This window comes from Gigantopelta aegis, chromosome 6 (assembly GCF_016097555.1).
Source record: "Gigantopelta aegis isolate Gae_Host chromosome 6, Gae_host_genome, whole genome shotgun sequence".
In the NCBI taxonomy this organism is placed as follows: domain Eukaryota; kingdom Metazoa; phylum Mollusca; class Gastropoda; order Neomphalida; family Peltospiridae; genus Gigantopelta; species Gigantopelta aegis.
The window spans coordinates 36,727,863-36,746,032 of NC_054704.1; the positions used below are offsets into that span (position 1 = coordinate 36,727,863).

Sequence of the window (18,170 nt, forward strand, 5' to 3'; positions counted from 1 at the left end):
GACCATTTCATGGTCTTTTTTCCGAATACGATTTTTATGTCAACTCGTGATGTATGAAAACCATATTTTCACTCACTGCTTCGCAATACGTGAAAATATGGTTTTCACACTTCACTCATTGACATAAAAATAGTATTCGAAACCCCCCCCCCCCATGAAATAGCCTCTATCTATTTGTCTGTGTGTCTGTTTTGTTTTTTTTGTCGGTCTGTCTGTGTGTGTCTGTATGCGTGTATGTGCCTGCCGCCTCAGTATAAATGCATAAGAGACATACGAGTACGGGCTCCCATTTTTGTAGAGTGGGGAGCAGACTGGCGTTTGCCCGAATTAAACTAAAATTCCCGAATCTGGATAACAACATTTATTCATCTTAGCATTACTACCAATCATCTGTATAGGGTTGCAAAAGAATCACTTCGCATTTTCACATGTATTACAACTAATTTTAAAGGCAGAATGATAGAAATTCATGATAAAAAGCTCTCCGGTTAGCACATTTTGCCCGAATTTGAGGATTTGCTTCAGCACTAGGAGCCAGTTGTCCTCCCCCTGCTCCACTGACTTGTAAGCTTATGCTTAGAGAGATAGACAGTGAGGTAAAAGGCCAAATGACGGACATCACGACAGTTTATACATTATCTACTTTAAATCATGTACTGCTAACCACACGGGTGCTGGAACAGTACCAGAGGCGGATCTAGGGGGGGGGGGGGGGGCAGGGGCCCGGGGGCCCCTAAATTCATCGAGTTATAATTTTATTATATATTAATTTTCATTTTGTACGATCCCTCCAAACCTCCCCCGAAGTTCCATTTGCATTCTGCCTCATGTCATTGCCCCCCCCCACCCCCAAATGGATTTTCTGGATCCGCCACTGGGTACTATATATTTTTATCATATTATAAATAACAGTAAGAAAATATAAAAATGTATCACTAATACTGCCACTAATAATACTAATAGTTCAATATTGAATTATCCAGCAATGAATAACTGTTCAACAAACTTTTAAATGTATCTGAAATTTTCAGAAACAAAACCCCCCAAAACAACTTTAGCGTAAGCGTTCTATGATATAACCAACTATTTTACAAGTTTATTTTTCTGTATGAGAACTAAATGGGTAATCGAAATCAGTAGATGACTCAAAACGTGTATGGCCAATGACGTCATACACGCCTTCTGGGAGTTGCACACCTTCGGCCCCCAATTTACTACAGGGTCCATCGACATCACCCTCGTTGGTGCAAGAGGGTCGTTGAGGAGAGTCATTTCTGGAGTCGTCATCTAGTCCATAGGCTATGTTGAAGACCGCTTCCCTGTTCGCTGTTGGTCGACTTCGATCCAAGTGCTCGTATTCTGAGTCCGCGTTCTGTGCTTTTCGGCGTTTAACTATTTAAAACAAATTGAATAATTAATAAAATATATACTACTCAAAAGAATTTAAGGGTCAAAAATTTATAACCAAATAAGTTTCAGAGTGTATTAGATTGATGATGTAAACTACACCAAAATGTTTATTTATTGTTCCATATTTACAAAAAAAGCACAAATAAACGTCACTGTATACAAGAAAGTCACATGATATGCTGTCAAAGTTGAAGGTTGTCAAACATGGATTTTACACATTAGAACATTCGTTTAATAGTGTGTGAATCCACCCCTGGTGCGAATACACTCGACACATCGTTGCCTCATGCTGTTGATCAGACGTCTGAAGAACTCTTGGGGAATGGCCTGCCACTCTGTCATAAGAAGTTGACCCAGATCATGAAGGTTTGCCGGAGGGGCATGGTTATCCCGAACTCTCCTGCCTAATTCGTCCCAGGCGTTCTCTATTGGGGCCAAATCAGGCGAATATGCTGGCCAATCCATTCTGGCGATACCTTGTTGTCTGAGAAAGTCCGTTACCACCCTGGCGCGGTGGGGTCTGGCATTGTCATCCTGCAGAACTGCTCCGCCGCCAATCTGCTGAAGGCCTGGAAGAACCAACGGCCGGATAATCTCATTCAGATAGCGGATTCTATTCAGATCGCCTTCCACCACATAGAGGGGGGTCCTGTGGTGGATAGAGATGCCGCCCCACACCATGACGCTGCCACCACCGAACCGGTGACATTGTCTAACGTTAACGTCAGCGAAGCGCTCCCCAGGACGTCTGTAGACACGAACCCGACCGTCGTTGAACTGGAGACTAAACCTGGACTCATCAGTGAACATCACTCGACCCCACTGAACACGTTGCCACCGCAGATGAAGCGTGCACCAGTGACGTCTGGCCGTTCTGTGACGTGGTAGGAGTGGTGGTCGAACAACCTGGCGACGGCAGCGTAGATTATTGGCTCTCAGACGATTGCGTATGGTTTGATCAGACACTCGAGTTCCAGTCGCAGTCCGCAGATTGTCACGTAATCGGCGTGCAGTGGTTGTGCGTTGACGTAGAGCCATATTGGTGATGTAGCGGTCCTCTCTATTTGTAGTGCTTCGGGGTCTTCCCGAACGTGGACGATTTCGAACAGAATTCGTTGCTTGGTACCGTTGCCACAGTCGGCCAACGACACTCTGACTGACACCAAGTCTCAGAGCAACATTTCTTTGCGTATTGCCATCCTGAAGCCAAGCAATAGCCCTTCCTCGATCTTCGATAGTCAGTTGAAGTCGTACCATTGTCGAATTTGGAGTGTGCACCGTACACGAACGCAAGCTCCAATTATACGGAAATTCAGCATTGGGAACATGGAATACACGTGCAAAGCGTGCAAATGAAGCGCTTTGTGACAAAGCAAGTTATGGGCACTTAGCAGACCTTTCGCTTTCGCCGTAATTTACGTGCAAATGTAAGCATGTTTTCGCCATTAGAACTAGTCGACAGTGTCAATGACAGTGGATTTTAATTAATTTATGGGTTGCTTAGACCCACTTTCGTCAAAATGGAACAATACCATGCGTGACATTATGGTCTAGCTAATATAATTGACATTCAGAAAATAATGTCGAAAATATCGTCTGACCCTTAAATTCTTTTGAGTAGTATAAAATAATTATAACGATGGAGGGAGGATTCAGCGTATGGTGCAGTAGTTTTACGTGATCCTCTATTACCTTCTTAAACAGTACACTTTCAATGAGTCGCGGCTTTCCTGTCCTGGGCAGAAAAGCCGGCCGAGGCCGGCTCTTGTTCCCAGGACAGGTATGCGCTACACAGGTTGCTCTGAATGTGCACGTAAAGCCCTATGACTTGACCTGACCTAATGAGTCGCAGGTATGGTTGTGTCCCCAAACATTCCTTATTTAATTCATACTTCCGACATGATCCTTTTTTAAACAATTCATAAATCGGTATATATACTATAATGATTGAAATTATAACAACAAACGCCGTAATACAAGATGCCATGTGAATCACTCACCTACAACCACGACCACGACGATGATGATAACTATGACAACTACAGCACCGCCTGCTGCCGCCCCCACTATTGGTATGTTGACAGGATCTGGTGCGGCGTCAGCTCTGCTAACACCTACAGATATTTTCAGATATATTATATATTCATCTTATGTACAGATATATAGGTAACCATCAGCTACATCTATATTCAGATATATATACATATTATGTACAGATATATAGGTAATCATCAGCTACAGATATATTCAGATATATTATATATTCATCTTATGTACAGATATATAGGTAACCATCAGCTACATCTATATTCAGATATATATACATATTATGTACAGATATATAGGTAATCATCAGCTACAGATATATTCAGATATATTATATATTCATCTTATGTACAGATATATAGGTAACCATCAGCTACAGATATTTTCAGATATATTATATAATGTACATATATATAGGTAGCCATCACCTACAGATATATTATATATTCATATTATATACATTTATACAGGTAAGTTACCATTACCTACAGAAATACTAATATTCAGATATATTATATATGCATTATTATGTACAATTATATAGGTAACCATCACCTACAGATAAACTAATATTCAGATATATTATATATGCATATATGTACAGATATATAGGTAACCATCACCTACAGAAATACTAATATTCAGATATATTATATATGCATATATGTACAGATATATAGGTAACCTCACTTATAGATTATTATATATTTGATACCTGCCACGATGACCTACGTACTTATATTACAGGTAACAATCACCAACAGGTACACTTTTTATATACTAGCAAACAGTAGCTCTCATCTATATACTATATTTTATATCACCTACTTAATACATTTTGTGTTATGCTATGCTATGCTATGCCATGCCATGCCATGCCATGCCATGCTACGTTGTGTTATATACTATATGGGTTGTTTCCACATACCAAGTTATCATATTTATGTCCTTAGTGAAATAATTTTTACTACTGAGTTTTAGTGAGTGACAAATTAACATTATTTGATAAATTTGATAATAACAAGTTCAGTCAAATGGAAGTAAATGAACGAAATAATATTGTAGAACCTGGTGGGAAAGTATTGTGGTAATCTATATTCCACTGAAGGAGAATACATACCAACACTGAGGACGCCTGAGCACTTGGACTGAATGGGTTGTGACGCGCTGTCGAAGGCCACAACTGTAAGATACCCACGAAACACTGGTCTCCGTTGTCTTGGTTACCTACAAAATAGGAAGAACCAAACGCAGAAGTTTACAATACCATTAGCAAAGTTGAAAATAACGTGACTGAAGATAATTTAATTATATACGCAAAGAAATAAATAACTAAACAAATTAAATTATGTCTTTATTATTGTAATAGAATTCTGTTAGCACCTAAACATCTCCTATAAACAGTTCTTTGGTATCGACTATTATCAACGCTGTGGTTTAAAAGTAATATATTGTATTGTCTATAGCGCTGTCTGTGTTTATGACTAACACATATATCACAGTATTTGATATATCAGTCGTGGAGCTCTGATAATGACGTGAATATACCAATGTATCCATTGTTGACCAAAATCTCTGCTACTAAGTTACATCCCGCCATGGTTTAAATGTTAACTGTACCTTAATATTAAGAGAATCTGACACCACTTCATCCATGGTGAAACATCGTGGTCCAAAAGCATATTTGTAAAATTGTATCCCTTTCAGTCTCTCAAAAGTTGGACCCCATGTGAAGGAATTCTCTTCCCCTTTGGTAATCTCACCTCCTGTTGTCTGGATAGAAGGACTCATCTGCAAAAATGAAACAAACTCGTCAAAAACCAATAGTTACTACTGTCAGTTACATTGTATTACTAAGTAATATTAAAAAGTACTCATAACATATGATGAGTATCTAATATTGAGGAGAGGCCTTCAAACTTGGCTGTTGTCATCGTCAATTATTATAAAGAGAGAGTAGTCTAAATTTGAGTTTCTTTGTACTCATGAAAATATTTATTTCCCCTTGTTATATTTTGCTAACAAAACACCTGGCGCTATCTACAATACATTCAGCTAAACATTTATATTCAAGTAACCTATACTATTCTACATTAATTTGAATAAAAATAACACTCATAGAGCATACTTCTTTTTGTCTAGTCACTGAATTGTGAGCATTGTTCCACACCGTCACGCTAATCACATAAGTGGGTTTCTCTTTCTGGACATTCATTAATTTGAGACTGTACTCTTTTGAATAACACACGGAACGTGGTGTGCAGTAGCAGCTTTTTGCCTCAGACAGCGATGACAGCTGACTACAAGAAGTGACGCCCTGCAAATAATAAACACCATCAACATTATTAAACATTATTACAGTAACCCCTTTTAACATACGTACGAAATATATTGTAATAATTTATTAACAATTGTAACAGAGGGGTGTATTTAGTTATTGAAGTGAAGTAGATACGTTTAAACAAAACATGAAACAGATCACTCAAAGAGAATTCTTCCTCTGTTTTCAGATCTGACGTGAACCAGTGCCATATCGTGACCTTGAAGGTCATATTTTAATACAGCTCGTAACATTAGTTTTGTTAAGTACACAGATGGAGATCTAATGTTGGAGTGGCGTTAATATCTGACGGTTGGTTTCATAGACAACAGATAGACGGCGGGTTTGGAAAGAAGGCCAATAACACATTTAATAACTACATGTAAAGTTTCAAGGTTACTTGGGTTGATTTAGTAACTTACCAGAGTTGGAACTTTCTTCACGTGAGAGTCAAACGAGATGTCTGTAGCAGTGTCGGTTATCTTCCAGTTAATTCTCTCAATGCCGCTGTTTTCGTCAGATACTTCAATACGTAAGCTGGAATGGAGGCGCAGTTACTTTATAAATACTAAGACGTAGATGTCCTGACAGACACTAAGACGTAGATGTCCTGACACACACTAAGGCATAGATGTTCTGGTTGTTATCCTAGAGTGTAGAAGTAGTAAATTTCAATAAGCACCCAATATGTACCCCGCACCACCCCATCTTCCAAATCTATGGATGGACCCAAACTACTTCTTTTCAACATGCACCTTTGGCATGATGTTTGTTTTTAAATGCTATCAGTAATTTATTAATTATTTTCACAGACACAAAAGTAGCAGGTTTGTTTTGCGGGGTTTTGTGGGGTCTTTAGTTTAATGGACGGGTTTTTTTGTGTTTGTTTGGGAGGCAGTTGCAAATTATGTTTTTCAAGTATCATCTTACATAGTTTCCTTGTTACTGTCTTCCTCCAAAGTTAATTTATGGACCACGGGTGGTGATGAATCAATCTGCACATGCACCTGTTCTGAAACCACGTTACGCTTAACGTCGTATGCCTTGACCCACACAGAAATCAGATCACCGTCTACCAGTCGAGGATGAAGCTGAACAACAGTTTTCAACCCTTGGTCCTGGAACAACCCGTCTTCTGGCTCTCTTGTCAACTCGTCTCCATCAGGGTTAACTACATAGGCCGTCTTAAATTTAACAATTCCTGAAAGACATACGTGTATTGTAGCAGTATGTTAGAGAAACTATCTCTCCCAGCAGATTTTACATGTGTCTGTTTATGTTAACCTACTGACCTCTGTCCTGGGCAGCCAGTCGAATTTCACGCTGGCACATTGGTGGGTTATAAGTAATACAACACCATCAGCCTTAAACAACTAGTATCAAGTCCAGGGCCTCGTTCCACGAAGCAATTTTAGCACTACTATCATCGTAAATACCTATTATCGCGATCGTAACTTTATTTCTATGATCGCCAGCCTGTAAGAAGATCTTAATCGTTAAAAGGAACACTTACAACTACCATAAGGTTGCTTTGTGAAACGGTTGTAAAGTTTACACGTATGTTCGAGCCGCAAAACTCACCGTAAGTCACTACAATTAACCGTAGCTGTGATTCTTTAGTGGGCCCAGTGCCATACTTGTCGGAAAAGACCACACATATGAAAAAGTGGCCTCTTTACTTTAAAAGCGCCCTTTTTATATATCTGGAAAAGTCGCCGTTGCATCTTACAAATATTTTATCACCACCTCCCCTCTCCCCCACCACTGAACAAAGACGGTAACATAATAAAATGTTACGGAAGAGTAAAATGATTGGTTGGGTTGAGGTGTGTGTGAGTAAGTAAAATGATTATATCTAATAATAGCGCTGGTATCATCACTGGATTAAGCACATTGCCAACCTTGCTTATTAGGGATTCCAGCGACGGTGATCTCCCCTTCGTGGTCATCATACTGAGAATCGACATCACTGTCGTCTGCTACAGGGGCCAGCCAGTTGTTTGTCGTCTGCAAGCTGTTGATGAATCTGTCCGTGAATTCCACCGATATCGCCGAGGTGTCCAGTTGCCAGGTGTAGTTAGTAGACTCCACAGCTGATGTTATCACAAGAGGCTGGGGTTTTTTTGTTGTGATGGTGGAAACGGGGTCGTACAGAACTATGCTACGAGCCTTCCTTTCATTGTTAACTTTGTCACGTGCAGAAAGCAAGATGCCGTATACGCCTTTAAGGGTTAATGTATACCCCACTGTCTGACCCTGTACACAAATGACAATTAGTGTAGTACAAGTTGGATAAAAAACAAAATTGTTTTAGCACTACAATTGACAGTCTGCTGGTGATTGGTTTTTGTTGTTGTTTTGTTGTTTTTTTTTGAGTGTGTTTTTTAGCACTTTCGTACTAAAATATCTTTTGTACACAACATTTAGAGCATTGGGCATTCCCCAATATATTATTAATACTTCGAGTATGTCAATACACGAGGGATTGTAAATATCCGCAAGTCATAATGATTTACACAAGAGTCGGTCTACATTGATGTATGGTAATCTTTCGTTAGATCAAAACATGGAATCTATATGAGACAAGATTCCGTAAACGGCCATAAAATTATGACAAAATTATAGTATTGATTAAAGCCATTACTTAACTACGTGCGACTTAATAAAACCACATGACATATTATTAAAGTCGGAACCTAAGCATATGATATGAATCAAAGTCATCGCCTAATCACATACAGTTTGTTGATATTGTATCATTCAATCACCCATTATCGAGCTAATAACAGCCTTCCCCCCCCCCCCCCTTCCCCCGTCCCGAGTCAGGCCACCGATCTTATCGAAGGTCAGACTATGGATGGGCGTGTTCGAAATCCCAGTGGTATATGAGCACGTTAAACTAGTTATCTATCTATCTATCTAATAACAACTGAGAGCTTTGAAGAAATCCATTTGTAATACATAAACTTATTGTTGAGACTTATACCACTTAACATACGCAAAAGTATCTCATATGAACATTTTATTTTTTAACTGAAGCAGACTATAGTATTTATTAATTCCATTACTTAACCACATGCTACTTAATAAAACCAATTGACATGTTAATAACGTGAATACCTAATCACGTGATAGGAATCAAATTAAAGCCATTACCTAATTACATAACATGTGTACTAAAGTCGTTACAGCTTATCTAATAAAACCGTTACCTGACTAACGTTCACCATGGTTTGGAAAACTGTGTTTCCTGACGCAGTCTGTAGTTTCCCAGCTGAATAACGAAGCTGGGTGATTTGAATGTTAAGAGTGTCTATCCCAGACTCGTCGTCCGTCCATCCGTGTGTATTGATATAAATTCTCGAGTCATCAGTCTAAATAACACAATTGTACAAAGTCATAAAAATGTGCGATCTTCCATACAGATTACTATTATTAATAGTGGAGAAGTCCAATATCATTCATGTAGTTATTGGTCATGAGTTCATAAATTTGGTTCATTTCGTCTTAGCCGTGTTCGTGTTATAGGAATCAGAAAGAAAACTCACTGTTGTACAATAACAGTAACTTATCAGGTTGCAATAATTTTTTTCTCAGTTCTTAGACCAAATTTTGCGACTACAGAATGTTCGACGCCTACTAGTCCTAGTTAAAAAGATGCTGGGGTATCGTAAACATACCTCGATAATGCTCACAACTACATTGATGTGATTGCAACGTGTCATGGATATTTGGTGGAAATAATTATATATATATACTATGATGTCCAAACAGATAGTTATCAGCATTTTAAGTCTTGTATGTCAACATCACATTGTCACAAAATAATAAAAACCTTTAGTTATGGTAGGTCTTTAAAAATTGTAAACTTTAAAATTAAAAACATATCACATTTCCAAAAGTGGGAAATACATGTTATTCCTGTGTACCCTTCATATATATAATATATACTACTAAGTTTAATCTTTTTTAATATTATACATGGCTGTTAATCGCTTAGAGTCACCACAATCTTAACAAAAAAACAACAACGTTATTGTGATAAAAATCGTATCTCTGTGCATGGCAAAGTCAAAGGTGTGTTTCCATGAATCGCAGTCAAGTACTTCGTTTATAAGAGGACTACCACTGCACATGACACTAATTCATACTTGTGGGACTCCCTTGATGTTGATCTTGGTGTCAAATACAGGGATAATATTTCTTTAAAGTGTACAATTCAAGGATACGGTGAGAGTACATCAGTAATATAAAATACACATTCTTAGTACAAACCCGTTTAATGACGTCATCAGCGTTGATCATTTGGTAACCGCACGGTGATTTTATAGAACAGTGATACGGCTTATTGACATCGATGTTTAGTATGAACGACTTCTGCTTCGTCTGTCCTTCATAGAAAAATGTTTTGTTTCTCACTTTCACATATCCCCCGTTAGATGTTTCAAAAAGAAGATGAATTCTGAAACAAAAGTTATACAAGACGTCATATGTTTAACTATGACTTTCCTGATTATAGAATTATAAAAATATACTGACCAATTGCAAGATATTCACCCATTCATTCATTCATTCATTTATTCCTGCTAAAACATAAATATATCAGTATAATTGACTATTTGTACAATATATACACTTAAATACGCACTAACAACTTGGATAGGCAGCCCCGATAGATGAGGTGTGCGCCCTGGACAGCGCGCTTGAACCTTAATTGGATATAAACACGAAAATTAATATAAATGAAATGTTGAAAGCGTACAGGCATCGGATTAACATATGTGAAAAAAAACACTAATTTCCTTTAAAACATATATGTATGAACCGAGTAAGGATATGTCAACGACTAAAGCTATACTGTGCACTAGTATAGAACACAGAGCATGCACTAGTATAGAACACAGTGCATGCACTAGTATGGGACACAGCGCATACTGACCTGTCTGTGTTTTGGAATGGTAGAGCTCTTGTTGGGAAGACAAACCGAGTCAGCACCTCGTCACAGGTGTTTACGTCACTTCTAGGATTGGTCGCACTTACAGCCTTACACGTCCTGTGCAGGTTTGCTACCAAGAGACTACCTGTGATAATTAAATATATATATATATATATATATATGTATGTATATATGTATGTATGTATATGTGTGTGTGTGTGTGTGTGTGTGTGTGTGTGTTTGTGTGTTTGTGTGTGTGTGTGTGTGAGGTGTGAAAGGTTTTGTTTTGTGTGTGCCAGTGTGTGTAATATTTGTGTGTGTAATGTGTGTGTGTGTGTGTGTGCGTGTGGTGTGTGTGTACATACAATATGTGTAGATGTGTATTTGTACATGTGTGTGTGTTTGTGTGTGTGTATGTGTGTGTGTGTGTGTGCCAGGTCTGTGCCCAATGTGTTTCATGCACGTAAGCGGGATCGACCGCGTAGATTGTAGGCCCCATGCATATGTGTTGAGTTAAAGAGCTTTGTGTTTTATGTGAAGCTTCGATAGCTCAGAGCGTATCGTGGTTGTGTGCTGCCAATTTTTGCGGGCGAATCGGTGCCACATCATAGTCGAGTCCCAGCAACGGCTATAGGGACAATATATTGTACACACACACACAATACAGGCCAGATGTAAGGATGTGTAATTATCCCCTGCGTCAGTGTGTGTTAATATCTATGTATGTAATAGTCAACCTCGACATACATACAGTATATAGATATTCATACATCAATACATACATACAGTTAAACCTGTCCTAGCGGCCACCTGTAATCAACGGTCACCTGCCTTAAGCGGCCACTTTTTTATATATATATATATGTATATGTATATGTATATGTATATGTATGTATGTATGTATATACATGTATATATACACATACATTTCTGATATTCCCAATTGATAAAAGAAACTAAATTTTGTATCTATATATACATCACGAAAACGATGATCCTGGTGTTTGTAAAAATTCTGAAATAACAGTTATGGACATGAGCTCTAGTGTATTTTTAATTTTCCTGCTTCAACCTCAAGGACTCCTTGTTTCATTCTATTTCATCTTTATTTATATGTATGTTTAGGTTTTCCATGAACCAAACCAGAGTCTGCGACTTTAAGTGGTCACCTAGTTTGCGATAATAAATAATAATAATAATAATATTATTAATATTATTATTATTATTATTATTATTATTATGATGATGATGATGTAATTATGATAATGATGGTAATAATAATTTTAAGAATAATAATAATAATGATAATAGTAATAATAATAATAATAATAATAATAATTATTATTATTATTATTATTATTATTATTATGATGGTAATAATAATAATAATAATAATAATAATAATAATAATATTAATATTATGATGATTATGATTATGATTATGATTATGATAACAATAATAATAATAATAAAAAGGATAATGCACGATGACCTCTGGTGAGATTAAAATCATTAGTATATAAACCTGGACAATTCGATTACATGGAAATCTTCAATATATGCAGGCTTGTCTGGCAGTGTACCAGACGACTGGGCTGTATACTGGGCAGACAAATTGTAGTGGACCGAAGTCGGGTTGTTCACATTGGTCCAGAACGAGGCTTGGTTATCCGTGCTGTCTATTTCAAATCGTTGTTCGTCACTGTTTGTCATCTGCACCAACACATGCATGGCTGGCTTTGTCGTGACTGGCAAAATAATGTGACAAGATTAAATCTTTTTCTTGCAAACATTACAATCGAATTGATATTTAGAACATAACATCAATACCATTAATAAAGGTGAATGACACAAAGGGTGTACCTATCTGACAGTGCTGACTACTCATTTGTTTGACAATGGCAGTTTGTTTTGTTTAACGACACCACTAGAGTACATTTATTTATTAATCATCGGCTATTGGATGTCAAACATTTGGTAATTTTGTAGGGCATAAATTTATAAATTTTCAGACAACCGATAGGTCGTTCGTGTTGTTTTAGTGTTTACACGAACGATTTTTTTCAGTAGTTCAGATACAAATGAAAAGGTTAATGGGCAACGATATTAAAACGAGAATCTAAGATGAGCGATTTTCGTATCTTTTCTCCATCACATTATCTATCATAAATACGAAAATATACTTGTTGTTTTTAGGACTAACTTGAAAGCTACCAGGCGAAAATAAAAATTAAGTTTGTGTGTTCTAATCCGACCGACCCACGAAAATCGACTTATGTCAACATCTTTTTTTACCTCCTTTGGAGAAGATTTAATATATATATACGTAACCAATTTCAATTTGGGCTTAAACTAGTATAATATTGATCTGTAGATATTTGTCAAACTTTTTAAAACTTCAATATTATTAAACTAAAATTTATTAACGTTAGTTTCGATTCTTTGGAAATTAGAAATTCTATAAAATGCTATTTTTATTAACGAGAACACGATTTTCCCGCGACGAAGGGGTGGCACGAGATCTCGCGCACGGCGGTTCATGTTCGTAATACATGTTCTTGTGACAGGCAAAATGGGTTTTAAACTGTAGCTGCACAGGTCCCTTCACGTGAGCCAGATGAGGCTATGAATTGACAGTCACAAAGTTAATATTAGCAGTCATTTTGTCTCACACTAGGTACAGTCGCTAGAATGGCATCTCGTTTGCTATTAATAGACCCGATTCTGTCCGAAAGAAGCTATACAAGATTAGTGTCGAACTCCACGAAGAATCTGTAATCGGCCGATTTATTCCGATTGTCTTGGAATCACTTGATTTAAACAATATTTATACCATCTCTTTTTGACGGTGTAACTGGCCGACAGGTATAAGCTTATATTAGGACCTTTCTCCACACATTTAGAACAGATACATTCATATAAACAAGATGATGGACAATAGTAGCATACACACAACTGATAAAAGTGCATGTAGTAACAACATTTGCTTGACAGTGGTGACCACTCACTTGTTTGTTCTATATTCCAACGGAATGTTGTCCCAGCGTCCTGTTTCATTTGGTAGGTAATGGTTGGATGTTCTGTATTTTAGTAAAGTTGTCCAGGATTTTTGTCGTGGTAAAATAAGATATTTTTCCAAATTAAGATTATCTTTAAATATAGCGTATGTTTTACCTCTTGATGATGACGATATATCACTATCCCATTGCTATAGATACTGATCATTTTGTCTTAATTTAACGCATCAGGAAGCTGATTTATTGAAGTGAAGCTCATTGACAGCCATATCTCAGCTATGCCTAGGTCACTGAATTTATCTTCCACGTGTTTTATCCATTTATAGTTATATCCATTTAGAAATGGTTCGTGTAGCATTAGTTGATATAATAAAAAACGAGGATTTCGTATTTTTACCTAAAATAATTCGAACCCAAAAACTTTAATAATTGTTTGTCGTATGATAATTTTAGGCGGTTTTGTCCTAGTTCTCAATATACAATGAACAGTGGTGTTCAATTTTTGACGGGTAGTATATGTCTCAAGAATTTTATATGAATAGTTTCAATTATGTCAATATTTTCATAACCCTATATTTCACTCCCATATAATAGAATCGGAAGTACCATGGAGTCAAATAGCTTTAGCTTACATTCTATTCAAAAGTTATTATCTTTAGATTTTAATAGAGCAAAGTACATGGCTTTTGTCTCCTTTTGTGTTACATTGAAACATTTAGTTTGGTAAATGTTAAACCTAAATATTTGTATTCTTTTACATTTTCTAGCACGTGGTTTCCGAGTTTGAATACTTTCTTGTAGTCAATTCCGCTTCCTTTAAAATCATTCTTTTAGTTGATTGTATTCATTTGTCTGAAGTGGTGACTACTCACTTGTTTGATAACGATGACTATAGTCACTTGTTTGACAACGATGACTGTACTCACTTGTTTGACAGTGGTGACCTGTGAATCCAGGGTGACAGACACAGTCAGCAGACAACAACTCGCCCCCGCACTGACCTGGGTAGCACCATGAACAGGCGTTATGAACTAACCAAAAAAGTAGAAATGAAATCTATAGTAATATATAAACATGGATGCGTTAACGACTAGACAAATAATTTGTTCTAAACGTTTAGTAAAATTATATATTAAACGTCCCTGGACCATTATATCAAAATAGGGGTCCTTTGAAACTTTAGGACAATTCCAGACTAACACACGTGACATTCGAACATGTCTGTTAGCCTCTATTGAATAACTGATACATCAATGTGTTCTTGTGTGATTTATGATAACGTATACTGGCTACACTTGTTGTTACATAACCACAACATATTAGACATTGGTGAAGGGTCGGACAAATATGTCCCACAAGGATCGGTAACACACGTGACGTGGAGTCGGAGAGTTTTGAAGTGTCATGGATTTCAATCAAAACCTCTGTGAATTGTGCACAGATAACAAGTTGATGTTAAAGTGTGTTCATAGACGGAAATATGGTGTACCTGCACCAGCCTAAAATACAGGATAATTATTCATAGTCTCCCTGGAATGTGACATGCGGTAACACACGTGACATGCGGTAACACACGTGACACTGTCTCAAAATGTCAACAAAACCACAGAAAAAAGACATTTAAAGCAATCTCAAACTACTATTTTTTACTTTAAAATAATGTTTCCATGGAATGTCAGATATTGCTGTACAATTCTAAAATGTTAATAAATAGTAGTTGAAATTCGATTTTCAACTGATCTCCGTCGCTAATAAAAAAAATTAAAAAAATTAAAATTCGCTGGTTTCATTATAATATTTAAAGTTTAAAATGCATCAAATGGGTTCATTAAAACAAAAATAGTGGAACAGGTGAAGTCAATATTTTGACACGAACAAGACCAGTTAATGAATAACTGTTTACGGGCGAATTTGTCTTGGCTGGAACATCTAATATGGAAATATCTGTTATAGTAAGGACACGCATAAATGAAAATATTTATTTTAAGAAGACAACGATGTTTTGCGGATATTCTGATTAACCTCCTCTAAACATGACCCCGAACCTTAAGGGTATTTTTAAGCAACCACTAGTGCACACTGATTTATTAATTATTGGACCGGCTTCGGTGGCGTCGTGGTTAGGCCATCGGTCTACAGGCTGGTTGGTACTGGGTTCGGATCCCAGTCGAGGCATAGGATTTTTAATCCAGATACCGACTCCAAACCCTGAGTGAGTGCTCCGCAAGGCTCAATGGGTAGGTGTAAACCACTTGCAGCGACCAGTGTTCCATAGCTGGTTCAACAAAGGCCATGGTTTGTGCTATCCTGCCTGTGGGAAGCGCAAATAAAAGATCCCTTGCTGCCTGTCGTAAAAGAGTAGCCTATGTGGCGACAGCGGGTTTCCTCTAAAAAACAGTGTCAGAATGACCATATGTTTGACGTCCAATAGCCGATGATAAGATAAAAAAATCAATGTGCTCTAGTGGCGTCGTTAAATAAAACAAACTTTACTTTATTAATTATTGGCTATTGGATGTGAAACACTTGGTCATTTTGAAATGTAGTGTTAGTGGAAACCTGATATATATTCAATTATATTGTCAGATTATCACAATAATCAGCTACAAACATAATCATTCAATGTTCAGTTCTATTGTCTCTTACTATCAGATATTTAGACAGCATGTAGAGTGTTAGCGAAACAGGCCATGAAAAGTACGTTTTCTTTGAATAATTTATTTTTGTCTGTTCCAATGAACATTAGGCACAAAATTGTATGTTTTTGATAGAATGATTCTACCTATATGCCAGTAGGTAGCATAAATACTATTACAGACTTGAAAATCATTGAAATTAAGTACTGAAGACTATTTTAAATTGCAGAATTAGGGTGAATACCGATTTCTGCTTTATGTAAACAAACGAATTCTGTTGTATTTTATTTACAAAATGTATAGATACGTAAGATTTAAAATAGCATGTATTAGAAATTGTAAGAACTGCGCTGCATATGTGAAATATCTTCTTTATTAACTGGGATTTATAGAAGCTTTGTATACTGAGGATATGTCATATTTATTTCCCCAAGTTCTATAGATTATAAGATAAATGTTTAACCTGATGTAATATAAACATTTACACTGTCTACTGGTGTAAAACAAGACACGATTTCTATTTTCAATTACAGATTCTATTGAAGATGATAAATTATGAGTTTGAAGTTTATTTTACTCACCCGTGCAGTTCAGTTCGTTTGTTGTGAGTGTGTAGCCATCTCGACATGTGCATTGTCTTCCCCCGGAAGTCGGTATGCAGATCTGCTCACAGTCGCCTTTGTTAGTTGTACAGGCATTAGTATCTGTAGAAATGTGTTTAATGTATTTATACATGCATGATTATATATCGTTGTATCATTACATCAATATTTAATATATTTTAGCAAGTACGGTAATTAACTATGGAGATGGAATTCATTTATTTCATCTACAGAACAGTATAGAATAGAACTAAACGCTCAGTAGATATAGAGTTTTAACTATCTGGTATGTAACCAAGAGCGGCCATGACAACTGATATTAGGCGTCTCAACATGCTCCACATGCTCTAGACAAAACGATTTAATTGAAGTTAAGATTTTGTATCGGTGGCTCTCTCCCAATATGAGGGGGCGGGACGCAGCCCAGTGTTAAAGCACTCGCTTGATGTGCGGTCGGTGTGGGATCGATCCCCGTCGGCGGGCCCATTGGACTATTTCTCGTTTCAACCAGTGCACCACCACTGGTATATCAAAGGCCGTGGTATGTACTACCCTGTCTGTTGGATGGTGTATATAAAAGATCCTTTTCTGCTAATCGAAAAGAGTAGTCCATGAAGTGGAAACAGCAGCTTTCCTCTCTCAATATCTGTCATATATCCGTCAATAAAATGTGTTGAGTGTGTCGTTAAATAAAATATTTCCTTCCTTCCTCTCCCAATATGACGGCTTGTGATTCGGATTTAGTGTTTGTGACGAAACTTTATTGGTAAAGTAGCATGTAAAGGTGTAAGTACAGTTGATAATGCAATTTCTATACGGGATATTTTTAGACTTGTACATAATTTTAAAGTTTGTGACTTTGTGTCTGGTATTCATTGTGCTATTGAGCTGACTATAAGCCATGATATTCAAGACCTGCCAGTAAACGCTAACCATGCAGATGGAAGAGATCATCACAGTATACTTGTGTCAAAACTAATAACAAAACCGAAATTATTAAAGAAACCGCTAGATTTTTCCATTAGCAGCAAGGAATCTTTTGTATGCACTTTCCCGCAGACGGCAAATCACATACCGTGGCTTTTTATCAGTTGTGGTGTCCTGGTTGTAACGAGAAAGGGCTAACGGTAGAGAGGATCATGTTTTATCGATATTAATCTTCTCTCTTCAAATACAATTTTTGATGGTAATACAATTTAGTTC

The 18,170-nt window shown here is 37.0% G+C and overlaps 2 protein-coding genes across 2 annotated transcripts in view; both read right to left on the minus strand.

Annotated features, from left to right (window-relative positions):
- Window positions 1-916: 916 nt before the first annotated feature.
- On the minus strand, window positions 917-10,857 carry LOC121376271. Its single transcript, XM_041504100.1, has 11 exons — window positions 10,716-10,857; window positions 10,052-10,238; window positions 8,989-9,150; window positions 7,678-8,032; window positions 6,707-6,977; window positions 6,199-6,313; window positions 5,585-5,773; window positions 5,077-5,247; window positions 4,577-4,683; window positions 3,411-3,524; window positions 917-1,392 (listed from the first exon to the last, which is right to left on the minus strand). Exons 2-10 carry the CDS (start codon window positions 10,079-10,081, stop codon window positions 3,518-3,520), a joined length of 1,407 nt encoding a protein of 468 aa, XP_041360034.1. The 5' UTR covers window positions 10,082-10,238; window positions 10,716-10,857; the 3' UTR covers window positions 917-1,392; window positions 3,411-3,517.
- Window positions 10,858-12,224: 1,367 nt separating this feature from the next.
- LOC121374515 (low-density lipoprotein receptor-related protein 6-like) overlaps window positions 12,225-18,170 on the minus strand; it is a 46,776-nt gene continuing 40,830 nt past the window's right edge. Inside the window, exons 13-15 of the mRNA XM_041501617.1 lie at window positions 16,947-17,069; window positions 14,656-14,760; window positions 12,225-12,460 (exon numbers count right to left, since the gene is read on the minus strand). Coding sequence (XP_041357551.1) covers window positions 12,225-12,460; window positions 14,656-14,760; window positions 16,947-17,069 — 464 coding nt within the window. The remainder of the gene's footprint in view (window positions 12,461-14,655; window positions 14,761-16,946; window positions 17,070-18,170) is intronic.